General features: G+C 40.1%; 1 protein-coding gene across 1 annotated transcript in view; it reads right to left on the bottom strand.

Moving 5' to 3' along the window:
• The window catches only part of LOC100025464 (cyclic nucleotide gated channel subunit beta 1), a 54,956-nt gene that overhangs the window by 13,831 nt on the left and 21,216 nt on the right, over positions 1-19,909 (bottom strand). The window contains 7 exon segments of the mRNA XM_056811812.1: positions 3,466-3,625; positions 7,827-7,968; positions 14,577-14,699; positions 16,251-16,315; positions 16,770-16,856; positions 18,301-18,351; positions 18,978-19,186. Coding sequence (XP_056667790.1) covers positions 3,466-3,625; positions 7,827-7,968; positions 14,577-14,699; positions 16,251-16,315; positions 16,770-16,856; positions 18,301-18,351; positions 18,978-19,186 — 837 coding nt within the window.

Here is a 19,909-nt window from a genome sequence, read left to right as displayed (position 1 = left end):
AAATAAAAAGGAAGGAAAACAGAGTAAGAACTTTGAGATTAAGAAATGATTGTTATGCAAAATAATTATAATTCATTTCCAGCACTTAGAAGTGGCCTCTTTGGATTTCATTGTTAATATTTCATTGTAATTATCTCTGAAGAAGGAAGCATAGATAAGTGACCAAATGGTTCAGTGGGAAAAGCCAGGAGCCTGGACTCTCATTCTTGTTCGATTTCTATCTGTGTGGCCTTGGGCAAGTCAGTCATAATGGTCTATGAACCTTAGTTTTCTCACATGTAAATAATACCCCATTCATTCACTGGATCTTGTTAGGATCAAAAGAGATAATAGATGTGAGTATTTGAATAGTATAAAGTGTTATGTTTTTCTTTCTGTTTTCATTTGCCAAGCATTTATTTTCTTTCCTGCCCATCTCTCTACCCACACTGAAAATAAAAAGAAAAAAATCCTTGTAATAAATAGGCATGGTTAAGCAATACAAATTCTCATGTTGGCCATGTCCAAAAATGTGCCTCAGTCTGCATCCTGAGCCCATTGATCACTTATATGCATCATCCATGGTTCATCAAGGGTGACCCCTAAGCTCTGAAGTCTTTCCAACTTGATTGTATTGACAGAGTTATTACTATCATATGAATTGTTCTCCTGGCTTTTCCCTCTAATAGAAGTGCTATGTAAATAAACATATCAGATATGTCTCTCTTGTTCAATCTTACCAAATTGGGGAAAGCAAAATCATATAGAATCTGAGCTGAAAATGACTTCTGGGACTACCGAGTTTTCATTACCAGAGGCTCGGAGCTAGAAAGGACCTTAAATCCAATCCTCTTATTTTATATTAATTGTGGTTAGATTGAAGAATATACCATGAAGCATGCATAGGGATGGATCAGGGGAGGAAAGAAGTGGGGACTCTATCCACTTCACCCTTTGGAATGGTGAAGTGATCTCCTTATTAGTCCTTTGGCTCTTGTGTGCCTCTGTTCACCTCCACATGACAAAGCATTGTATCTAAAAGGACTGGCCAATGAACCATGGTTCACTCAGAGGGCATTAAAGTAATTCTGTGCACTCTCTCTCTCTCTCTCCCTCTCTCTCTCTCTCTCTCTCTCTCTCTCTCTCTCTCTCTCTCTCTCTCTCTCTCCCTCTCTCTCTCTCTCTCCCTCTCTCTCTCTCTCTGTCTCTCTCTGTCTTTGTCTCTCTCTCTGTCTCTGTCTCTGTCTCTGTCTCTGTCTCTGTCTCTGTCTCTCTCTCTCTCTCTCTCTCTCTCTCTCTCTCTCTCTCTCTCTCTCTCTTCCCTCATCTGACAAGTGAAAATGTCTCAGAATGTGAAGACATTAGCCTTTGACACTATAGAAAGTATAACAGGTATATCTTCTGTAAGACATGATGATTTCAACACTCAATGTAGAGCCACCAGAAACAATTCTACATGGATTTCTTAGAAATGGAATGAATTTTTCCCAAGAAAACCCAACTCTTGATATCTGACAAAGAACCTCTAATACAACAATCCCAACAAGAAGTCATTCTTACAGATCTCCGATGAAGATGACACTACCTTCTCCCAAGATAACTCAATGAACTTCTGGGGTACAAGATATGAATTACTGATTATGAGGTGGTATGCCTAGAAGGGAAGTTGGGCTTGAATGAACTATAGGTGCAGAGAAGTACTCTCCCCATAAATTTATTAAGAACTGTGAAGATCCAATAAAGTATTTTTGTAATGGTCCTTGGCACAAGCCAAGAGTGCCTCTGTTGGCATTTCTCCACAAAGAATGACATGGGCACCAGCTATCAGGAGAGTCATAATGGAGTGTAAGAGAGGAACTTCAGAGAGACAATGGAGAATTTGTAGAGTGCCTATAACTGGTTCTGGTTGGCCAACAATAGAGGCTCTTTGATTAGTTACTGAGGCTTCAAAAAGGTCCAAGTCAGCTTTGACCAGGTCTCTGCATCTCAGTGTTCCGGGGAGAACTTTGTGACTTCTTAGTTCCCAGCATCCAGTGAAAGACAATGATATAGTCCTTCTCTGTTGTGTGACTTGGTGAAAGGTCCTCAATCCTGAGCCTCTCCATTTGTCCTTTTCTATTTTAGGTGAAAGGATTGAAGATCTTATAGGTTTTTAAAAATCAGGTTGGTACTTTGGGTTCCAAAAAGTCCAAACCAATTTTTTCAGTCAACCCTAAGTTGCAAGGGGTAATATTTGAGAAAGACTTTCAAACTCCAATACAAGGTAGCTGAGATGAGGACTCATCCCACAGTCATGCTAAATCTCTATGAGGAGTTGATGGGACTGATTTTATGTAGGAAATGCACTGAGTTTCCCCACTCTTCCCAGAAACCAATGTGGTGTAAGGGAGACTATGACACTAATTGGGGGAAACATTTATATTTTTGTTCTTTCTATGTATTTGAAGCAAATATTCCTCTGTAAAAGCTCATTAGTGTTAAATGATTAAATGAATTTGAAGTGCTAGTCATTGGCCCTTAGCAATGTGGGAAACATTGCTAGTGGGGATTTAAGCTGATGTAAATATCAAAAAGACATCTATAAACCCTCAAGATGCCCTAGAAATTTGAAGGAGAAAAGAGATAATAAGGAAAAAGACTTGTACAAAAATATTCACAGCTGCGCTTTATGGTGGCAAAAAATTGGAAAATGAGGGGGTGTCCCTCAATTGGGGAATGGCTGAATAAATTTTGGTATCTGATGGTGATGGAATACTATTGTGCTCAAAGGAATAATGAACTGGAGGGATTCCATGTGAACTGGAAAGACCTCCAGGAACTGATGCAGAGTGAAAGGAGCAGAACCAGAAGAACATTTGTACACAGAGACTGATACATTGTAACACAATCAAATGTAATACTTTTTTACTAGCAGCAACACAATGACCCAGGACAATCCAGAAGAATTTAGGAGAAAGAATACTATCCACATCCAGAGAAAGAACTGTGGGAGCAGAAAAGCAGAAGAAAAACATGATCAACCACATAGTGCGATAGGATGTGATTGGGGTTTTGATGTTAAAGGATCACTCTACTGCAAATAGGAATAACATGGAAATTGGTTTTGAACAATGATACAGGCATAACCCAGTGGAATTGATTGTCAGCTTCAGGAGGAGGGAGGAAAGAGTGGGAGTGGGGATGAGGGGAATCATGAATCATGTAGCCATGGGAAAATTTTCTAAAGGAAAAAAAAAGAAATTTGAAGGGGAGATATAGCCTGCCTGGCCTTCAGAGAGTAGCCCAGAATGTCCTTTCTACTTAGACACACCTATAGAACTTGTTCATTATTCTTCCCTCTGAAAGACAGCAATGGAAGGAAGTTTTTGGAGAACAGCATATAAATGTGAGCTACTTTTAATATTAATGGGAAATGCATTAGACAAAGAAAACTAGACTAAGAAAAATCATATAGAAATAGAATCTTAAATGGGATATAGGTCTTACCCAGCATGCCTTGAGAATGCCATGTATATTCATACCAGGTCTTCACACGATTCTGAACCGATCTCGGGATTTTGTAGAAATTCATGTACTTGACAGTACTATCCATGCAACTCCTGTAATATGTTTGTCCTGCAGTTGCTGCCCCAACTACATCTCTCATCTAGGGAGAGCAGAGGAGGGAGTCCAGGTAGAATCAAGAGAAACTGCTTATTAACAATTTTCAATGAGAGATGTTAGGTACTACCAGGCATTTTCTTAAAGAGAATGTTGCACTTCATGTATATAAGGCATATTATATTTCTTGCCTTCTCAATGGGTGGAGGAGGGAGATGGAGAGAGAGAGAATTCGGAGTCGAAAATAAAAATTAAATTATTTTTTTAATTAAAGAGAATAATTTAAATTCTCAGCCGGACATTTCATATTTTGTCAGATTTATTCTTCCAAGGCCTTCCCCAGTCAAAATCAATGCATAAAAGATTTTTACAAATCACAGAATCTCAGAGTTAGAAGGGAGTCCAGATATGACCTAGCCCAACCCTGAAATGAGATAGAATCTTTGTTGGAACAATCCTGATAAGTTCTGGAAGACCTATGATGGAAGGGAGGGTATCTACTACCTCCTGAAACATCACATACTTCTTTGGATAGTTCTAATTGGGGGGGGGGAGTGGGGAAGGAAGGATTTAGTGGAGAAGGAAATGGCGAACTACTCCAGTATCCTGGCCAAGAAAACCCCATGGGCAGCTATGGTCTGTGGAATCATAAAGAGTCAGACACAATGAATGACTGAACAACAACAACAACAATTGTTTAGATGGTTTCCCCACAGATCTTTCTCTTCAATTTTTCCTTATTATTCCAAGTTCTGGCTTCTGGGATTAAGTAGAATAGCTCTAACTCTTCTTCCATATGAGAGCCCTTCAAATATTTAGAGATTTCTCTTATGTTATATCTAAATCTTCTTTATACTAAACATTCTTCCTTCTTATAACACATTTTCACATGACATGGTCTCCAGAACATTGATCCTATCTGGTATCCCTACTGTGGACCCCTTGTAGCCTCTCAGTGTCCTTGAAATCCAGTACCCAGTACAGAACACCATTAATTTAGAGAAAGTCTCAAATGGCCCAGGAGGACAAAGACTATCAGTATTCACAAGCTGAGCACCATGAGTCAACATAGATTGAGAGCTTACAATCTTTGGGGACTGCCATATCACACTCAACTCATGGTGAACTTCCAGTATGCTAAACCCTCACGTGCTTTTTTAGACTTCTCTCTAGCCATGCCTCCTGTTTACACTGGTGAAATTTATTTTTTGGATCTTAGTGTGTCTTTTCATTTATCATCATCAAAATCCACCCTATTGGATTTGACCTGACATTTGAGCCTGACTTTGTTGCCCAGTATGCTTGTTGTCCCTCCTCTTGTGTCATCTCCAGACTCTTTACAGGAAATGCCATTCATGACCCTATTCAAGTCACTGATAAAAAAAAAATATATATATATATATATGTATATATATATATATATATGTGGCACAGTATAGATCAACCCACTAGATACCTCTTCCTTCCAAGTTGATATTGAGTCATGAATGACAACTCTTTGGGTCCAACCATTAACTGGTTCCATATTCACAAAACGCATTATTATTTAACCTTTGTCTCTCCATCTCATCCCCAGAGTATCAGAAATATTTCAACTCCTCTACTAAGATGTAAGTAAAACTAACCTTCCTTCCTACCAAGCTAAGAATCCTGTCAAGAAAGGAAATAAAGGTTATACTGGAAGGATGAGTTCTTGTAAACCCATGCATGCATTAGTCTTTCATAAAATGCATTGCCTAGAACTGAATTTAATTCTCTCAACACAGTCTGATGGAGACATAGGACAAGACTAACATCACCTTCCTTGCTCTGGACATTCTATGGCTGCTAGAGGCATAATTTTGCTGCTGCAATAGTCTTCATAGTTCAATATGCTTTGTGTGGAAGGTCAGAGTGGGTGATTTCTCGGATCCTTTCCAATTCTCAAACTCACAGTTCATAAGATTTGGAGTTCAAAGAGACCTTCGATGTCATCTTGTCCTGATTCTTCAATCCTGGACTGCTGCTACTCATCTGACCAGCAGCCCTGCAGAACTTCTAGATATCTGTAAACCTCAAAATTTCTTAGACTTATAAATGTTGGAAATTTCACCATTGGGAAATTTCATACTTGAAAAATTTCCTATTGATAGTGGGTCTTGGCTATTGGAATGTGAACCCCATTGGCATGAGAGTTTCCTACTCCTCCCTTCTTAAGATTACTTTAGGACAGAAACCTTTTGCTGAACAATGGAAAGGACTTTGACCTATGCTTAAGCATAGAACAGGAATTTCTTTGAGTCATGATTTATTTTAGAATTGATACAATGGAGATACTTGGAATCAATCTCCACCCTACTCAGTCCTAACAGGATTGAGGAAGGGCTGCAGCTTAGATCAAAATTTAATTATTCCAATCTCTACCCTACTCAGGTTAACAAGATTTAGGAAGGGCTGTAGCAAAGGATCAAAGATTTAATTATTTGAAAATATGACCTTCAACAGACATGTGCAAAGCCAGAGACCTCTGGGCGGTCCTGGGTTAAGCTAGAGCCTCCATTGGCACAGGGAAATTGATGGTCAGTGATTGGTAGATGTGAGGACTGAGGGGAGGGAACTTGGATGGTTTCCTTAAAGAGAGAGGGGTGGTTGAGGAGTTGGGTTGAGTGATTGGAGTGTGCTCTGAGAAGCTTGCTCTGAAGGAAGCTGAAGGTGGGGGCCTCTGAGACTGTTTCTCCATTTTGGTCACGTGAGTAATAGGGACTGACCTCTTTTCTTTGCCCCAGCTATCTAAGGGCTTGGGCCTTTTGGCCCAGCCTAAACAGAAGGGGTATTTAAGCCCTATTCCCTTCTCTCCCTTTTCTCTCTATCTCTAATTCCTTTCTTCCTCCTATTGTAATTAAACTCCATAAAAGATTGACTGTTGACTTGAGTTTTCATTTAGGAATTACATAGCTGAATTCCTTGGTGACCTTAAATTAATATATATCAGTCTTTTAATGTGATTTCCTTGTCACATATCCCTACGTTCCAAAAGGGAGATAGGGTTGAGGAGGAACCAAATATGAAGGAGGTCAACTTAGTCCATTCACCCAACCTAGTGAGCCCAAAGGTTACCCTAAAATGCAGAAGCATCGTAAGATCATACATTTAGTTGGAAGGAATTTTAGAAGTCATCAAATGCAAACTTCCTATTTTACAGATAAGGAAGGTACATGACTTGCCTAGATTTCCATAGGTAATTACTGTGTAAGGGAAGACATGAATTCAGTCCTCCCTGACTCTCAGTCCAGCATTCTGCCCTTTTGTGCCTCCTTTGAGTGGAGAAAGGGTGGGGCAAGCATTCATTCTGCTCCCCCAATTCTGAAGAGATGCAGATTCCACCAGGGTCCCCTTTCTGTCCTTTCCTCCCATTCTCTTATCTGCTTATTTTCCCTTCTTTTCACTCCCCCACCCTGAAATCCTTGTAGTTGTTGTTCTTCAGTCATTTCAGTCCTGTCTGACTCTTCATGACTCCATCTGGGATTTTCTTGGCAAAAATACTGGAGTGGTTTGCCGTTTCCTTCTCCAGCTCATTTCAAAGAGAGTCTTAGGGTCAGGCAGCCCCCCAGTGGTGCTCAGGGTCTTGACAGCCCAGTAATAACATCAAATGTGCTTAGAAACAGAAAGAGAGGGAGGATGAGGAATCAGGGCAGACAGGATTAAGTGATTTACCCAGGATCACCTAGCTAGTAAGTGTCTGAAGTCAGATTTAAACTCGGGAAGATAAATCTTGCTGATGCCAGGCCTGACACTCTGTCCACTGTATCGAGATCCTGAAATCCATCTTGAGCCTGAGGTGGAAAGAATTCAGTGGACGGGCCCCAAAGAAAGGAATACCATGAAGCCAAAAGTAGAGCATGAAATTTTTCTTTGGTACCCTCAAAATCCTTCTCATCCTTCATCATTTCTTCCCCTTAGTGACTGACACCTGTGTCCCACCGGACACTCAGTGATCTCCACCTGCCCGTCCCTCTGGTCTGCTGGACCTAATAAATTGATTCATCCTTCAGGATTGGCCTCCCTCTCAAGAGAAATATTTTGCATTGTTGCTGACATCTGGAGGAAGACAGGCTGAGATTTAACTCAAAGAATAAATGGCCGAAAATGGAATTTCAGTCACTAAAGCAGGTCAGACAGTGCCAGAGAGCTATTTGAGGAGAGGAACTTCCCTGGGTCCTTTAAAAAACAGGTAGTAGACATTGATAAGCATCCTGCTTCTTACTCACCTGCCCTATCATAACGGAGAAAGCGAAGACCCCTGTGAAGTAGTTCAGGAGCTGGAATACGATTTCAAAGAGAGTCTGAGGGTCAGGCAGTCCCCCAATGGTGATCAGGGTCTTGACAGCCCAGTAGTAACATCGAATGTAACTAGAAACCGAAAGAGAGCAGAGTGTGATTCGAACCATCACTGACTCTACTGGACTCAGCTCAGATGGCTTTTCTTTTCTTCTTTTTTAAACCCTTACCTTCTGTTTGTTTGTTTTTAAGGATTCTAAGACAAAAGAGCATCAAGGTCTAAGCAATCAGAGCTAAGGGACTTGCCTAGGATCTCACAGCTAGGAAGAGTTTGAACCCAGGTCCTCCTAACTCCAGGTCTCATGGTCTCTTCACTGAACCACCCAGCTGCCCCTCAGATTGCCTTTCTCAAGGTCTCTGATTGCTCATGAAAAACCAGGGGCCAAAGGAGACTCTTCTTGTTTATTTTTACACTTCTTAGCTTGCTTAAGAGGCACCCACCTCATGTGGAGGGATGCTGTGGGTAACTATGGCAGCATAAAAAATAATAATAGCTTGGAAAAGGAAATGGTAACCATTCTAGTATCTTTGTCAGCTCCATGGGGTCCTGAAGCCTGGAACATGACAAAACAACCACAAATAATAATAGCTAACCTTTTATACAACACCCCTTATATGCCAGGCACTTTACAATTATATCTCATTTAATCCTCACAACAACCCCAGAAGGTAGATGCTATTATTATCCTTATTTTACAGATAAAAAAACCCTAGGAAAACAGAGGTTCATTGACTTACTCAGGGTCACAAAGCTAGTAAAGCTATATTTGAACTCAGATCCTCCCAATACAAGAAATCAATTTAAAAAAAAAAGAGGCATCCTCTCTAAAAAAAGAGGCACTCCGATGTTCATAAATATACACATGGCACAAGAAACAGAGCACTCTCCAGAGAAGGGGTTCTTAGTGTCTCTGCATCTTTGGCCCCTCTGATAGTCTGGTGGTATCTTTGTACCCCTTTTCAGAATCATGATTTTTAAATGCATAAAATCAAATACATTGGATTACAAAGAAAAATAATTATATTGAAATCCAATTATCAGCGAGGTGACTCAGTAAATAGAGGACCATGCTGGAGACAGGAGGTTCTGGATTCAAATATGACCTCAGACACACACTTCCTAGCTTGCGGACCCTGGGCAAGTCTGTCAATCCTATTTCCCTAGCCCTTGTGCTTCTGCCTTAGTGTTATTGCTAAGATGGAAGGAAGGAAGGAAGGAAGGAAGGAAGGAAGGAAGGAAGGAAGGAAGGAAGGAAGGAAGGAAGGAAGGAAGGAAGGAAGGAAGGAAGGAAGGAAGGAAGGAAGGAAGGAAGGAAGGAAGAAGAAATATAATTATTTTTAAAAATTTAAACAAGTTCATGGATCCTAAGTTAATAGTAATTAGCATGTACATAGTGTTTTAAAGTTTGCAAAGTACTTTATAAATAACTCTGGGAAGAAGGTGCTATTTTATAGCTGAAGAACCTGTGGCAAGCAGAGGTTAAGTGACTTCCTCTGAATCACACAGCTAGTATGGGTCTGAGGCTGTATTTGAAGTTAGGTCTTCCTCATTCCAGGTTTAACGCTCTATCCACAGGGATTAAGAATCCCCTACAGGGGAAACTAGGTGGGTCAGTGGTTAGAGAGCCAGGGTTGGAGATGGGAGGTCCTAGGTTCAAATCTGGTCTCAGATACTTCCTAGCTGTGTGACCCTGGGCAAAAAAAACTTGACCCCCATTGCCTACCCCTTACTACTCTTCTACCTTGGAACCAATACACAGTATTGATTCTAAGATGGAAGGTGAGGGTCGAAGAAAAAAAAAGAAATGAAATCATCTAGGACAATCAGTCAAAAAGCATTTATTAACAACCTATTATGTGCCAGGCACTGAGTACTATCCAATATACCCATTTTACAGATGAGCCCCCAAGAAATAAAATGGATTTCCCAAGGTCACAAAGGTAGGAAGTGGCAAAAAAAAGGATTTGAACTCAAACCCAATAAGCCATTTTTCCACCACACGATGTCTCCCTAGATTCCAGATCAGGAGTTCTTAACTTTGTTTATTTCCTGGATCTCTTCGGCAGTGAAGCCTATGAACCCATTCTTAGAATAACATTTTTAAAAGTTGAAAGAAATCACAAATTTTAATTTTGGGTTAATGAAAATAGAAATGTAGATTCTTTTTTCTTTCCCATACAAGTTCCTAGTCTATGCTGTCATTTATTAATAGACTCCTTTTCTCCCATGGATCACAGAGTTAAGAACCCCAATTCTAGATCACTCTCCCAGAAAAGTTATGTTTGTTTAATCACAGTAGGTGCTATTAAAAATGTGTTTAGTTGAATTAAATGGACATGAAGGGATAAGAAGGCAGGAACTTCTCTAATTGGTAGAAAATTTGCCAACCACCAGAGGGAGCTGGTTCAGCCAGAACCAGAAGAAGTACCATGTTCTTCCAGCTCCCCATCCTCTTTGCTACCTCACTTGGAGAAGAATGTTTGCTTCCTTTAATATTCAACTTAAATCCCATCTTCTGCAAAAGGTCTTTCCCAGTCCTTCCCCTCCACCTCTAATATGACCTTCCCTTCACACTATATATTTTATTTGTCCATAGTTTGCATGACATTTCCCCCATTTGTCTGTGAGCTCCTTGAGGACTGGGATTATTTCTTTGCCTTCCTTTGTATCTGTGGTCTGGCACACAGTAGATGCTTAATAAATGCTGGTTGACTAAGTGCAAATTTGGAGAATGCCAGAAGATTCCAGAGGAGCTCTAAGAGTTGTAGGGACATAGATTCAGAGTCAGAAGGGACTTTGGGAACCACACAATTCCAATGTCCAACCTAGATGTGGCACAGTAAATAAGAGTGCTGAGCCTAAAGTCAGGAAGACCTGAGTTCAAATCCAATCTTAAGAAATTAGCTGTGTGATCTTGGGCAAGTCATTTAACCTTAGTTTGTCTCAACTTCCTCAACTATAAAATGAGAATAATAACAAGACATTGTTTTCAGGGTGGTTGTAAGGATCACATGTGATCATATTTTGTAAAGTACTTAACACAATGTCTGGCACATCATAGGCACTTAATAAATGTTGGTTTCCTTCTTTTGTTTTACAGATGAGAAACCGAGGCCAAGAGACCCCAAGTGACTTGTCTAAGGTCACAAAGTAAGTATCTAAGACTGGATTTGAATTCAAGGAGTAGTTGAACCCAGAGAAGATGTGATTTTCCTGATGTGGGACAGAGTTGGAAGTTTTTGCCTAGGAAGGAGATATCAAATCCCAAACTAAAAAGTCCAGCCTGTTTTTCAGCTTTCGAGGAAAGAAAAACAAAGGGGATAACCACAAAGGGACATAATTTCACCATCAGGCATTTGTGCCGATTTTACATCAAGATCCAAATTAGAATTGGACAAATTTGGGGGGAATGGCTCAAAGGGGAGGAACTGGACACATCTGGCCAAATACCTAAAAGGAGAAAAAGAGACCCAGAAAGCAGCCCATTCCACTTAGGAACATCTCTAAGTGTTCAGAAGTTTTTTTCCTACATCAAACCCAACCGGCTCAGTGACCTACTGAGGGACCTTGGACAGAGCACATTGTTTCTAAACAATCATGGACCGTGAAGATCAAGGAATACACTCCCCAAATTTTACAAGGAGCAAAACTAAGCCCCCCAAAGAGTGTGATTAGCACAACTGGTGATTGATGCTTCGGGGACTTGAGTCTCACTCTTCTGAGCCCAAATACTCTCCTGGTACCTCTTACTAAGACATGAACACACTAAAATGGGAAGGAAAAGCCTTACTTCTGGATTTTTAAGTTAGAGTGGGCTACAATTGCTAGACTCCCTGGTAATTTGACCCTCAGTTTATTCAATCCCAGTTGCTATTGTCGATTAGTTGTGTCTGACTCTTCATGATCTCATTTGGGGTTTTCTTGGCAAAAATACTGAAGTAGTTTGCCATTTCCTTTTCCAGCTCATTTTACAGATGAGGAAACTGAGGAAAACAGGGTTAAGTGACTTGCCCAGAGTCATATAGCTAGTAAGTGTCTGAGGTCAGATTTGAATTTAGGGCTTCCAACTCCTGGCATTTGATTCCCTGTGCTACCTAGCTGGCCACGTTAAGGGGTTAGAAAGTGGAATCCCAGATTATAGAAACATGCCACCTTTTACCTCCTGTTTACTTGACAGTTATAAAATATCCCACTGGTGAAAAGGTTGTTTTTATCTGCATGGTTGTATGTGTTGTGTATATATATATTTTTACATGCTGCTGCTGAGAAAAAAGAACTGAATTTTAATGCCACCAATGGAAATCCCTGGCTGGACAAGAGATTTGAAACTTGGATGGCCATCTTCTCAATCATAAAACCAAAGTAATTCTCAATAACACTTACATTGCCATGGTGCTTTAAACACCTTTGCCATGACCCTCTGAGACAGTGGTACAAATCTTAGATCCCTTTTACTGATGGAGACACCAAGGTTCAGAGAAATTCTGTGACTTGTCCAAGGTCCCTGAGCTGGTGGCTTTTGGAGCATTGATTCAAACCAAGGTCTCTTGACTATGGATCATGTGTCATTCCCACTGCCCTATGCCCCTCTCCTCCCAGCATGCCATTGAGGATAATTAGAGTATGTCAAGTATTTTCACTTGGGGAAGGGGAGTCATAGTCAAAGGAGATAAGAACCCACTTTATAACTTTCCCCTCTCCCCAACTGGTTGTTTCCAGTAGAAGGACTCATCAGAAGCTGGTGGCCCAGGATGTTACTCTTCTGGAACTCTCACTTGGCCAACTGCTTTCTTGGAATTCATGCATATAATAGCTTCAAGCTCTTCCCTCACCAGAGAATGAAAGAATGACGACTGGGTATGCCCACTTAAGAAAGTGGGCAAACTATTGGTCTAGCTAAAGGCTTAAGGAATCAAGTGATGTCAAAATGGATTCCCAAAATTGGGAGTTAAAACTATGAAATTAATGAGAGGAGTAAACCAAAAGAAGTATGGCATAATGGATCAGATTTAGAGTCTGAAGACATAAATTCAAGTCCCATCCTTGCTATTTACTATTTATTCTTGTGATTTTGGACTTCATCTCTCTGTGCCTTGGTTTCTCCATATGTAAAATTCCATTAACACCTTTGAATAATATCCAAACTTGAAATATTTGCTTGGATAATTTACCATTTTTATATTTTAAAAAATGTGATCATTTTGAAAGAATGCTTATTCCCCAAGTGTCACATAATGATTTTGCTAGAACTGTATACTAGAGAAAAAATAGGATCCCTCTCAAATTTTAATGTCTTTTACAAGGAGACATACGCACATTGGTAAGAAAAATGTTGACAACAATTACACCAGCCCTCTTGGGTCACCTGCCATTACTCATGAGCACAGAGACCATCTAAGAGTGAAGATGGATTGGATTGGATTTGTACTGATTAGTCTCCTACTTTAGACATCAACAAGTGATTGAATCCTCCAGGCCAAGCATCAAATCACAAATCTCAGAGCTGGGAAAGCCCCCAAGAGATTCTAATCAAGGTAACTCCCTCCACCCCTGACCGCCAGCCCATTTGTGTTTCTTTGTCTAAAGCGGCCACTAGAAGTGGCATGGTGGGCAGTAAACAAAATTTGGAGGCAAAGAACCTGGTTTCAAATACCAGCTCTTCCATTTATTACCTGGGTAACCTCCAGCAAAGAACCTCATGAAGTTTCCACATCTACAAAAGGAGAAGACTCGTCTAGATGACCTAACAGGTCTTGTCTAACTCAAAATCTTGGGAATGAAATGAAGCAGATACATAGATAAATTTGGGCAATTATAATAGTTTTGTGTATCTGTATTGCATGTTAACATTTCCCCATGACAGCCCTGTAAAGGAAGGGAGGAAACAGGCATTTATTAAATACCTACTATATGCCAGGCACTTTATAATTAATATCTTATTTGGATCTCACAACAACCCTGAGAGATAGATCCAATGATTACCCTTATTTTACAGATGAGGAAACTGAGGAACAAAGGGTTAATGGACGTGTCCAGGGCCACATAGTAAGTATCTGAAGCTGGATCTATACTTGGATTTTCTTGACTCTACATTAGGCACTCCATCCCTTTTTTCCCCAGAAGAAATTGCTTTTTATTATTTTATATAGATTATTTTATTTATCTAGATGCTTTTGAGGTAGGTAGGTGACAGATACTCTTAACAATTTTGTTATTGTCACTCAGCTGTTTTTCAGCTATGTCTCACTTTTCATGATCCCATTTGGGGTTTTCGTGGCAAAGATACTGAAGTGATTTGTCATTTCCTTCTCCAGCTCATTTTATAAATGAAGAAACTGAGGCAAACAGGGTTAAGTAACTTACCCAGAGTCACACAGCTAGTAAGTATCAGAGGTCAGATTTGAACTAAGGATTTCCTGACTCCAGACCCAACATTCTATCCAACTGGCTGCCCAACTCTATTTTACAGATGAGGAAACTGAGTCTCAGCAAGCCTAAGTGTCTTGTCCACAATCACATCTCAAGGCAGAGATTCAAACTCAATCCTGCTGACTTTAAATACTGTGTGCCTTATATTGTGCTGTTTCAGATCTGAATACTTGTCTCAGTTGTATATTGCATGCTATAAAGAAACACTTAGAGACCTAACCCAAAAGAGAGAAGATGGGTAATTGCTTACCTGTTTCCTATTCCATCATAAACCCAGTGAGTGGAACCAATTCCTTGGTAGTCTGATGCCCAGTAATACAGACATGAATTCACATGTAAACTATAGAGCAAGTAGGCTGTGGTTCTTATGACTCTGTAAAAGAAAGGAAAGAATAGCTTTATGAGGGCTGAGAGAAGAGGTCCTACCTTCTTCCCATAATGGAAGAGCCAACCATGAGAAAATCTCAGATTGGATTTAAAATGAAGGCATGGGACAATCTCTCTGAGGCCAGTGGATCTGTTTCCCCTCTGAGAGGAATACCCAAGTGCAACAATAAGAGATGGAAATTCCCAGCTCGAATAAGGAGATGCCCTTCAATTGGGGAATGGCTGAATAAATTGTGGTATATGTTGGTTATGGAATACTATTGTGCTCAAAGGAATAATAAAGTGGAGGAATTCCATGGAGTCTGGAACAACCTCCAGGAAGTGATGCAGAGTGAAAGGGGCAGAACCAAGAGAACATTGTACACAGAGACTGATACACTGTGGTACAATCAAATGTAATGGACTTCTCCATTAGTGGCAATGCAGTGATCCTGAACAACTTGGAGGCATCTACGAGAAAAACCACTATCCACATTCAGAGGAAACACTGTGGGAGTAAAAACGCCAAAGAAAAACAACTGCTTGAATACATGGGTTGAGGGCATATTGTTGGGGATGTAGACTCTAAATGAACATCCTAGTGTAAACAACAACATGGAAATGGGTTCTGATCAGGGACACATGTAATACCCAATGAAATTGCGTGTTGGCTACTGGAAAAGTGGGTGGAGGGGAAGGAGGAAAATAATGTGATTATTGTAACCAAGGAATAATGTTCTAAATTGACTAAATTGACTAAATAAACTCAAATTTAAAAAAAAAGGAAATTCCCAGTTCGGTGTACTGTGTACCAAACACCTTGGGAAAGGACCTACTGGGGTCAAAAAAATGACAGTTTTCTTTTCTAGGGGGTAGGTCTAGATTTGCCGGATGTGTTTGCAAAGAGGAACTATTGGGGCATGGAAAGCTTTTGTCAACATGGAATCTAGAAAACCCAAACTTGTAGCCTAGTAAGATCTGATGAACCCCAAGTTTTAGGACTAACTTGTAAATTGGAGACCCCAAAGCTTGTACTTGTTCCTGGTTCCCGTGACAATCTACTCTGAGGAGAATCCCAGGCTAGCAATTTCAGACTGAATAATGGACCCTAAGGTAAAGACAATCCCCATCAGGTGTGGTCAAGCACAAGCTGAGGGACTCTTCTTGTCTCCAGAAGCCTCTCCCAGTATATCACATCCTCCTTCTGAGGATCAAACTCGGGACCTTCAGCTTTCAAGACTTGACACACTGCCTACTGTGCTAAAGAGTCACTTGACTTGGGCTTAGCCTCCACCTCAAGTGGATTCTTTTACCTTGGGCTCCATTATTCAGTCTGAAACTGCTTGCCTGAGATTCCCTTCAGGGTGGATTCTCACGGGAACAAGGACAAGCTTTGAGGTCTCCAACTTACAAGCTAGTCCTAAAACTTGGGGTTCATCAGATCTTACTAGGCTACAAGTTTGGGGTTTCTACATTCCATGTTGACACTTTCAACCCTCTGCAAAATTCCACCCTTGGGAGTTCCCATCACCAGCAATCTCCTGCCACTGCATCTCACCTGTAAACATATGCCTTGCTGAGAATGGATTCAAGCCGGTTATTAAACTCGAAGAAAGCCATGTACTGTAAGTGAAAAGGAGAGGGCATAATGAGTACACATCAGAAACTTCCATGAGGAACTTGGTACTGACCCATCATCCATTAGCTCCTTTCAAGGAGGCTTAGCTCAAATACTACTTCCAAAGACCAGATTCTGAATTCAGGTTTTCCAAACTCTATCCACTGAGTCATCTAGCTGTTTCTGCTTATCAAAACAGGCAAAAAATTCATACCAGGACTGAGCCAACCAATTAGCTGTAAAAAATAAATGTCAACCTTTTACTTCCCCATCTTGCCCTGAAGACTCAGCTTCCCTTTCCTTTTCATTGGTTGTAACTACAAAATGAGTCACAGAATGAATGATCTATCCCACAGGAGATGATACTATCTAAATGTTGATGGAGGACTCAGAGCCCTGGATATATTTTGTAAAGCTGTTTAGATGAAAGATGCCAACTAAGTATGCCAGGGGACTTACCTTTAAGCAACGTGGCAACCGTAAGAGGGAATTCACACCAACTTTCAAATAGAGCAAGTCAAGGGGCAGGAGACAAATCAGATCCATCTAATGCAAAATTTTAAACCAAAATAAAAAATAAGGGGAAAGTCACAGACTGGAGATACCCATGAGCCATAGGGCCTCTGACACACATGCAAAGATGGCATTAGAAATATGCCAGGTGAGATTAATTGTTACATAATAACCTTATTAAAGGATGCATGTAATGTGAAAGGAAGATAAATGGAGAACTGGCTCTAGGTCAAGATTTCTTTTCTAATAGGATAACAACAGAGCTGATTTTGTTTGGGAAGAAAAATAAAATCTGTTATCACATAGGCTACAGAAATACATAATGTCCCAGATGGAAGGCAATCATGTATTTTAATACTTGCTTTAGGGTAATAAACATTTTCTATAAACTCAAAAAAAAAAAGAAAGAAATATGGCAAGTGGGGAGGAGGGAAGGAAAAGAACATTGATCATGTAACCTTGGGAAAATATTCTAAATTAATTAAAAATTTTCAATTAAAAAAAAAAGAAATATGCCAGGTCAAGGCATAAGAAGCCAAGTGGATGCCCTTCAATTAGGGAATAGAAAAACAAATTGTGGTACAGGAATGTAATGGAATATCACAGTGCTGTAAGAAATTGATTCAGAGAAGTGTGAAAAGACCATAAGAACTGATGCGGAGTGAAGCAAGCAAAGCCAATAAAATAAAATACAATAATGGCAGCAATGTGAACTGAAAGAATATTAGACCAAAAAATGAAAAAATGACTAACAAAATTAACAAGATCACACATAAATTGAATGAAGAAATAAAAGGGCATCCCTAATTTACCACTTCAAGGAGGAGAGATGTCTACAAGACTACATGTTTTCAGACTTTTTTCAATGTATTGATCAGTTATATTGATTTTTTTTCTCTTTTTCTTTTTTGTCTTTAAAAAACACTTTTTTAAATAGGATGATACTGAGAGGGAAAAGAGGAAGGATACTATGGATAATTATGATAATGTAAAAAACAGAAGACATCAATAAAAGCTTATTTTAAAAAAGAGATATGCGAAGACACTCACTTCAGCAGCTCATAAAAGTAAAATTAGAAATTCAACAGCAACTAGAGAATGGTCCTGGCTTCAAATCTTAGCCTCAGATACTTCCTAGCCATATGATCCTGGCCAAATCATGTAACCTCTGTCTGCCTTAGCTTACTCAACTGTGTAATGGGGAGATCCCACTTCAGGGCTGTTGGATATCAGATGAGATATTTGTAAAAGGCTTAGAATAGCATCTATCACATAACAGTCATTTAAATACTTGTTTCTTTCCATCTTCTTCTTCATATTCCCTTCAGTGCCTAGCACAGGGCTTTGAACGTTGTAAGCGGTCCATATGTGTTTGTTGAACAAGTAAATGAATGATCCACTTAAGCCCAACCAGGGGTGCCCATATAAATCTGTCTAGGAAACCACGCATTGTAAAACTTATGTATAAAACATATACCTTAAATCGGCGAGACTTTAGGTAGTTGTTCCTCATTTCCTTCTTGTCTGTCTAAAATGGAATGGAAAACATGATCATCACAACCCAAGCACTGGAGCAGGGAAGATCCAGGCTTCTTCCAAGCATCCTGGGGCAGGTGAATGCTCTCCTTTTCCTATCCAAAGCAAAACTTGATATCCAGATACCATGAGAATAGGCATTGTCTATATGATCCAGTAGAGGGCACACCAAAGAGAATCCAGACACCTGCATTCTCCATGTAGCTCCATTACTAGAAAGACTGGGTGAATTTGGGCATGCATATCCCTTCCCTTCCCATTTCTACATGTAATTGGGGGGAAATAAAATAAAAATTTTAAAGGAAAAAAAAGAAAATATGTTCTATTTATTTATAGGTGTACATGAGTTCCCCAGATAGCCTATAAACTCCTTGAGGCCAAATCATGCAAATCCAAGATATTTTCAGTAACTGCCTCTAAAATCCAACCTTTCATTTTACAGAGGAAGAAACTGGGCTCAGAAAATCCCAAGGTTAGGGCTGAAACTGAGGCCAGTGCCTTGACTTCCAGATCTTTGAGCCAAGCACAATTGAAAATAAATTGGCAATTGTTAGCCACTATAGAGAATGAGCTAGTTCCATTATGGTGGGTATACTTCCTGCTTGCCAGGCAACTTACAATAATGTCTCCTCCTTTGACAAACTGCAGGCGAATCTGAAACACGGTGATATCTAAGAAATAGATCAAGTCACACAGATAGTCCATCATTAGCCAGAGATGGATATTGTCAGGGGTCTCATATGGAAAAGCCCATCGGACTGGAATCAGCCAGCAATTCCAATTCCAGGCCAGGACCACGAAGAAAAGCCAAAGGATATACATCAGATCTAAGAGGAAGAGAGAGAGAGGTGGTGGTCAGTCACACATAAGCTGAGGAGCCTTTGAGGAATTTTTTTTTCAGATTCAGCATAGAAAGTAATATGGCAGCCATAAGGCAGCAAAGTGATACACTGGAGGAAAGGGTAAGAAGGAGGAGGAAGAGGGGAAAGAGGAGAAGCGCTTGTTTTCAGCAGTGATTCAGCCTGATGCAGCACCACAGAGGAAGGGGTGGCATCCCCTCCCTGAATGAGGAAAGACCATGGATATCATCCAACTCTTATGGCCAATAAAACAGACAATTGTGGATGTGAGTGGAATCCAGCAATGCCCAGTTATCTGTAACAGAAGATGAGGGACTTATACACCAAAGGAAAGAAGGATGGGTGATAAAACCAGCGGTGTTTGCCTTCTCTCAGTGTCTATGAAGCAGGGATTCATCCAGACACTTAAGGCAGGAAAGTCATTGAAGCTGCTCAATGGTAAGCGATGGAAGGACCATATACTTTAAGAGGACTGACGGAATGTGATGCAAAAAGAAGGGCTGGATGAGATGACAATTGGGATAGAAAGACTGAGAATAAGCTAAGCTCCTATTTAGATAAATTAGCAATTCCTTACAAGGGAAAAATTAGACAACAATTATAAAAAACATATATGGTACAATGAAAGGTAGTAACTTGAAAAGCCCCCTGAATGAGAAAGAATTTTGTGGACTCCTAAAAATGATGGAA

This window comes from Monodelphis domestica, chromosome 1 (genome assembly GCF_027887165.1).
Source record: "Monodelphis domestica isolate mMonDom1 chromosome 1, mMonDom1.pri, whole genome shotgun sequence".
Lineage (NCBI taxonomy): Eukaryota > Metazoa > Chordata > Mammalia > Didelphimorphia > Didelphidae > Monodelphis > Monodelphis domestica.
Note: the sequence above shows the minus strand (reverse complement) of the source record. Positions and strands in the feature narration are given on the sequence as shown.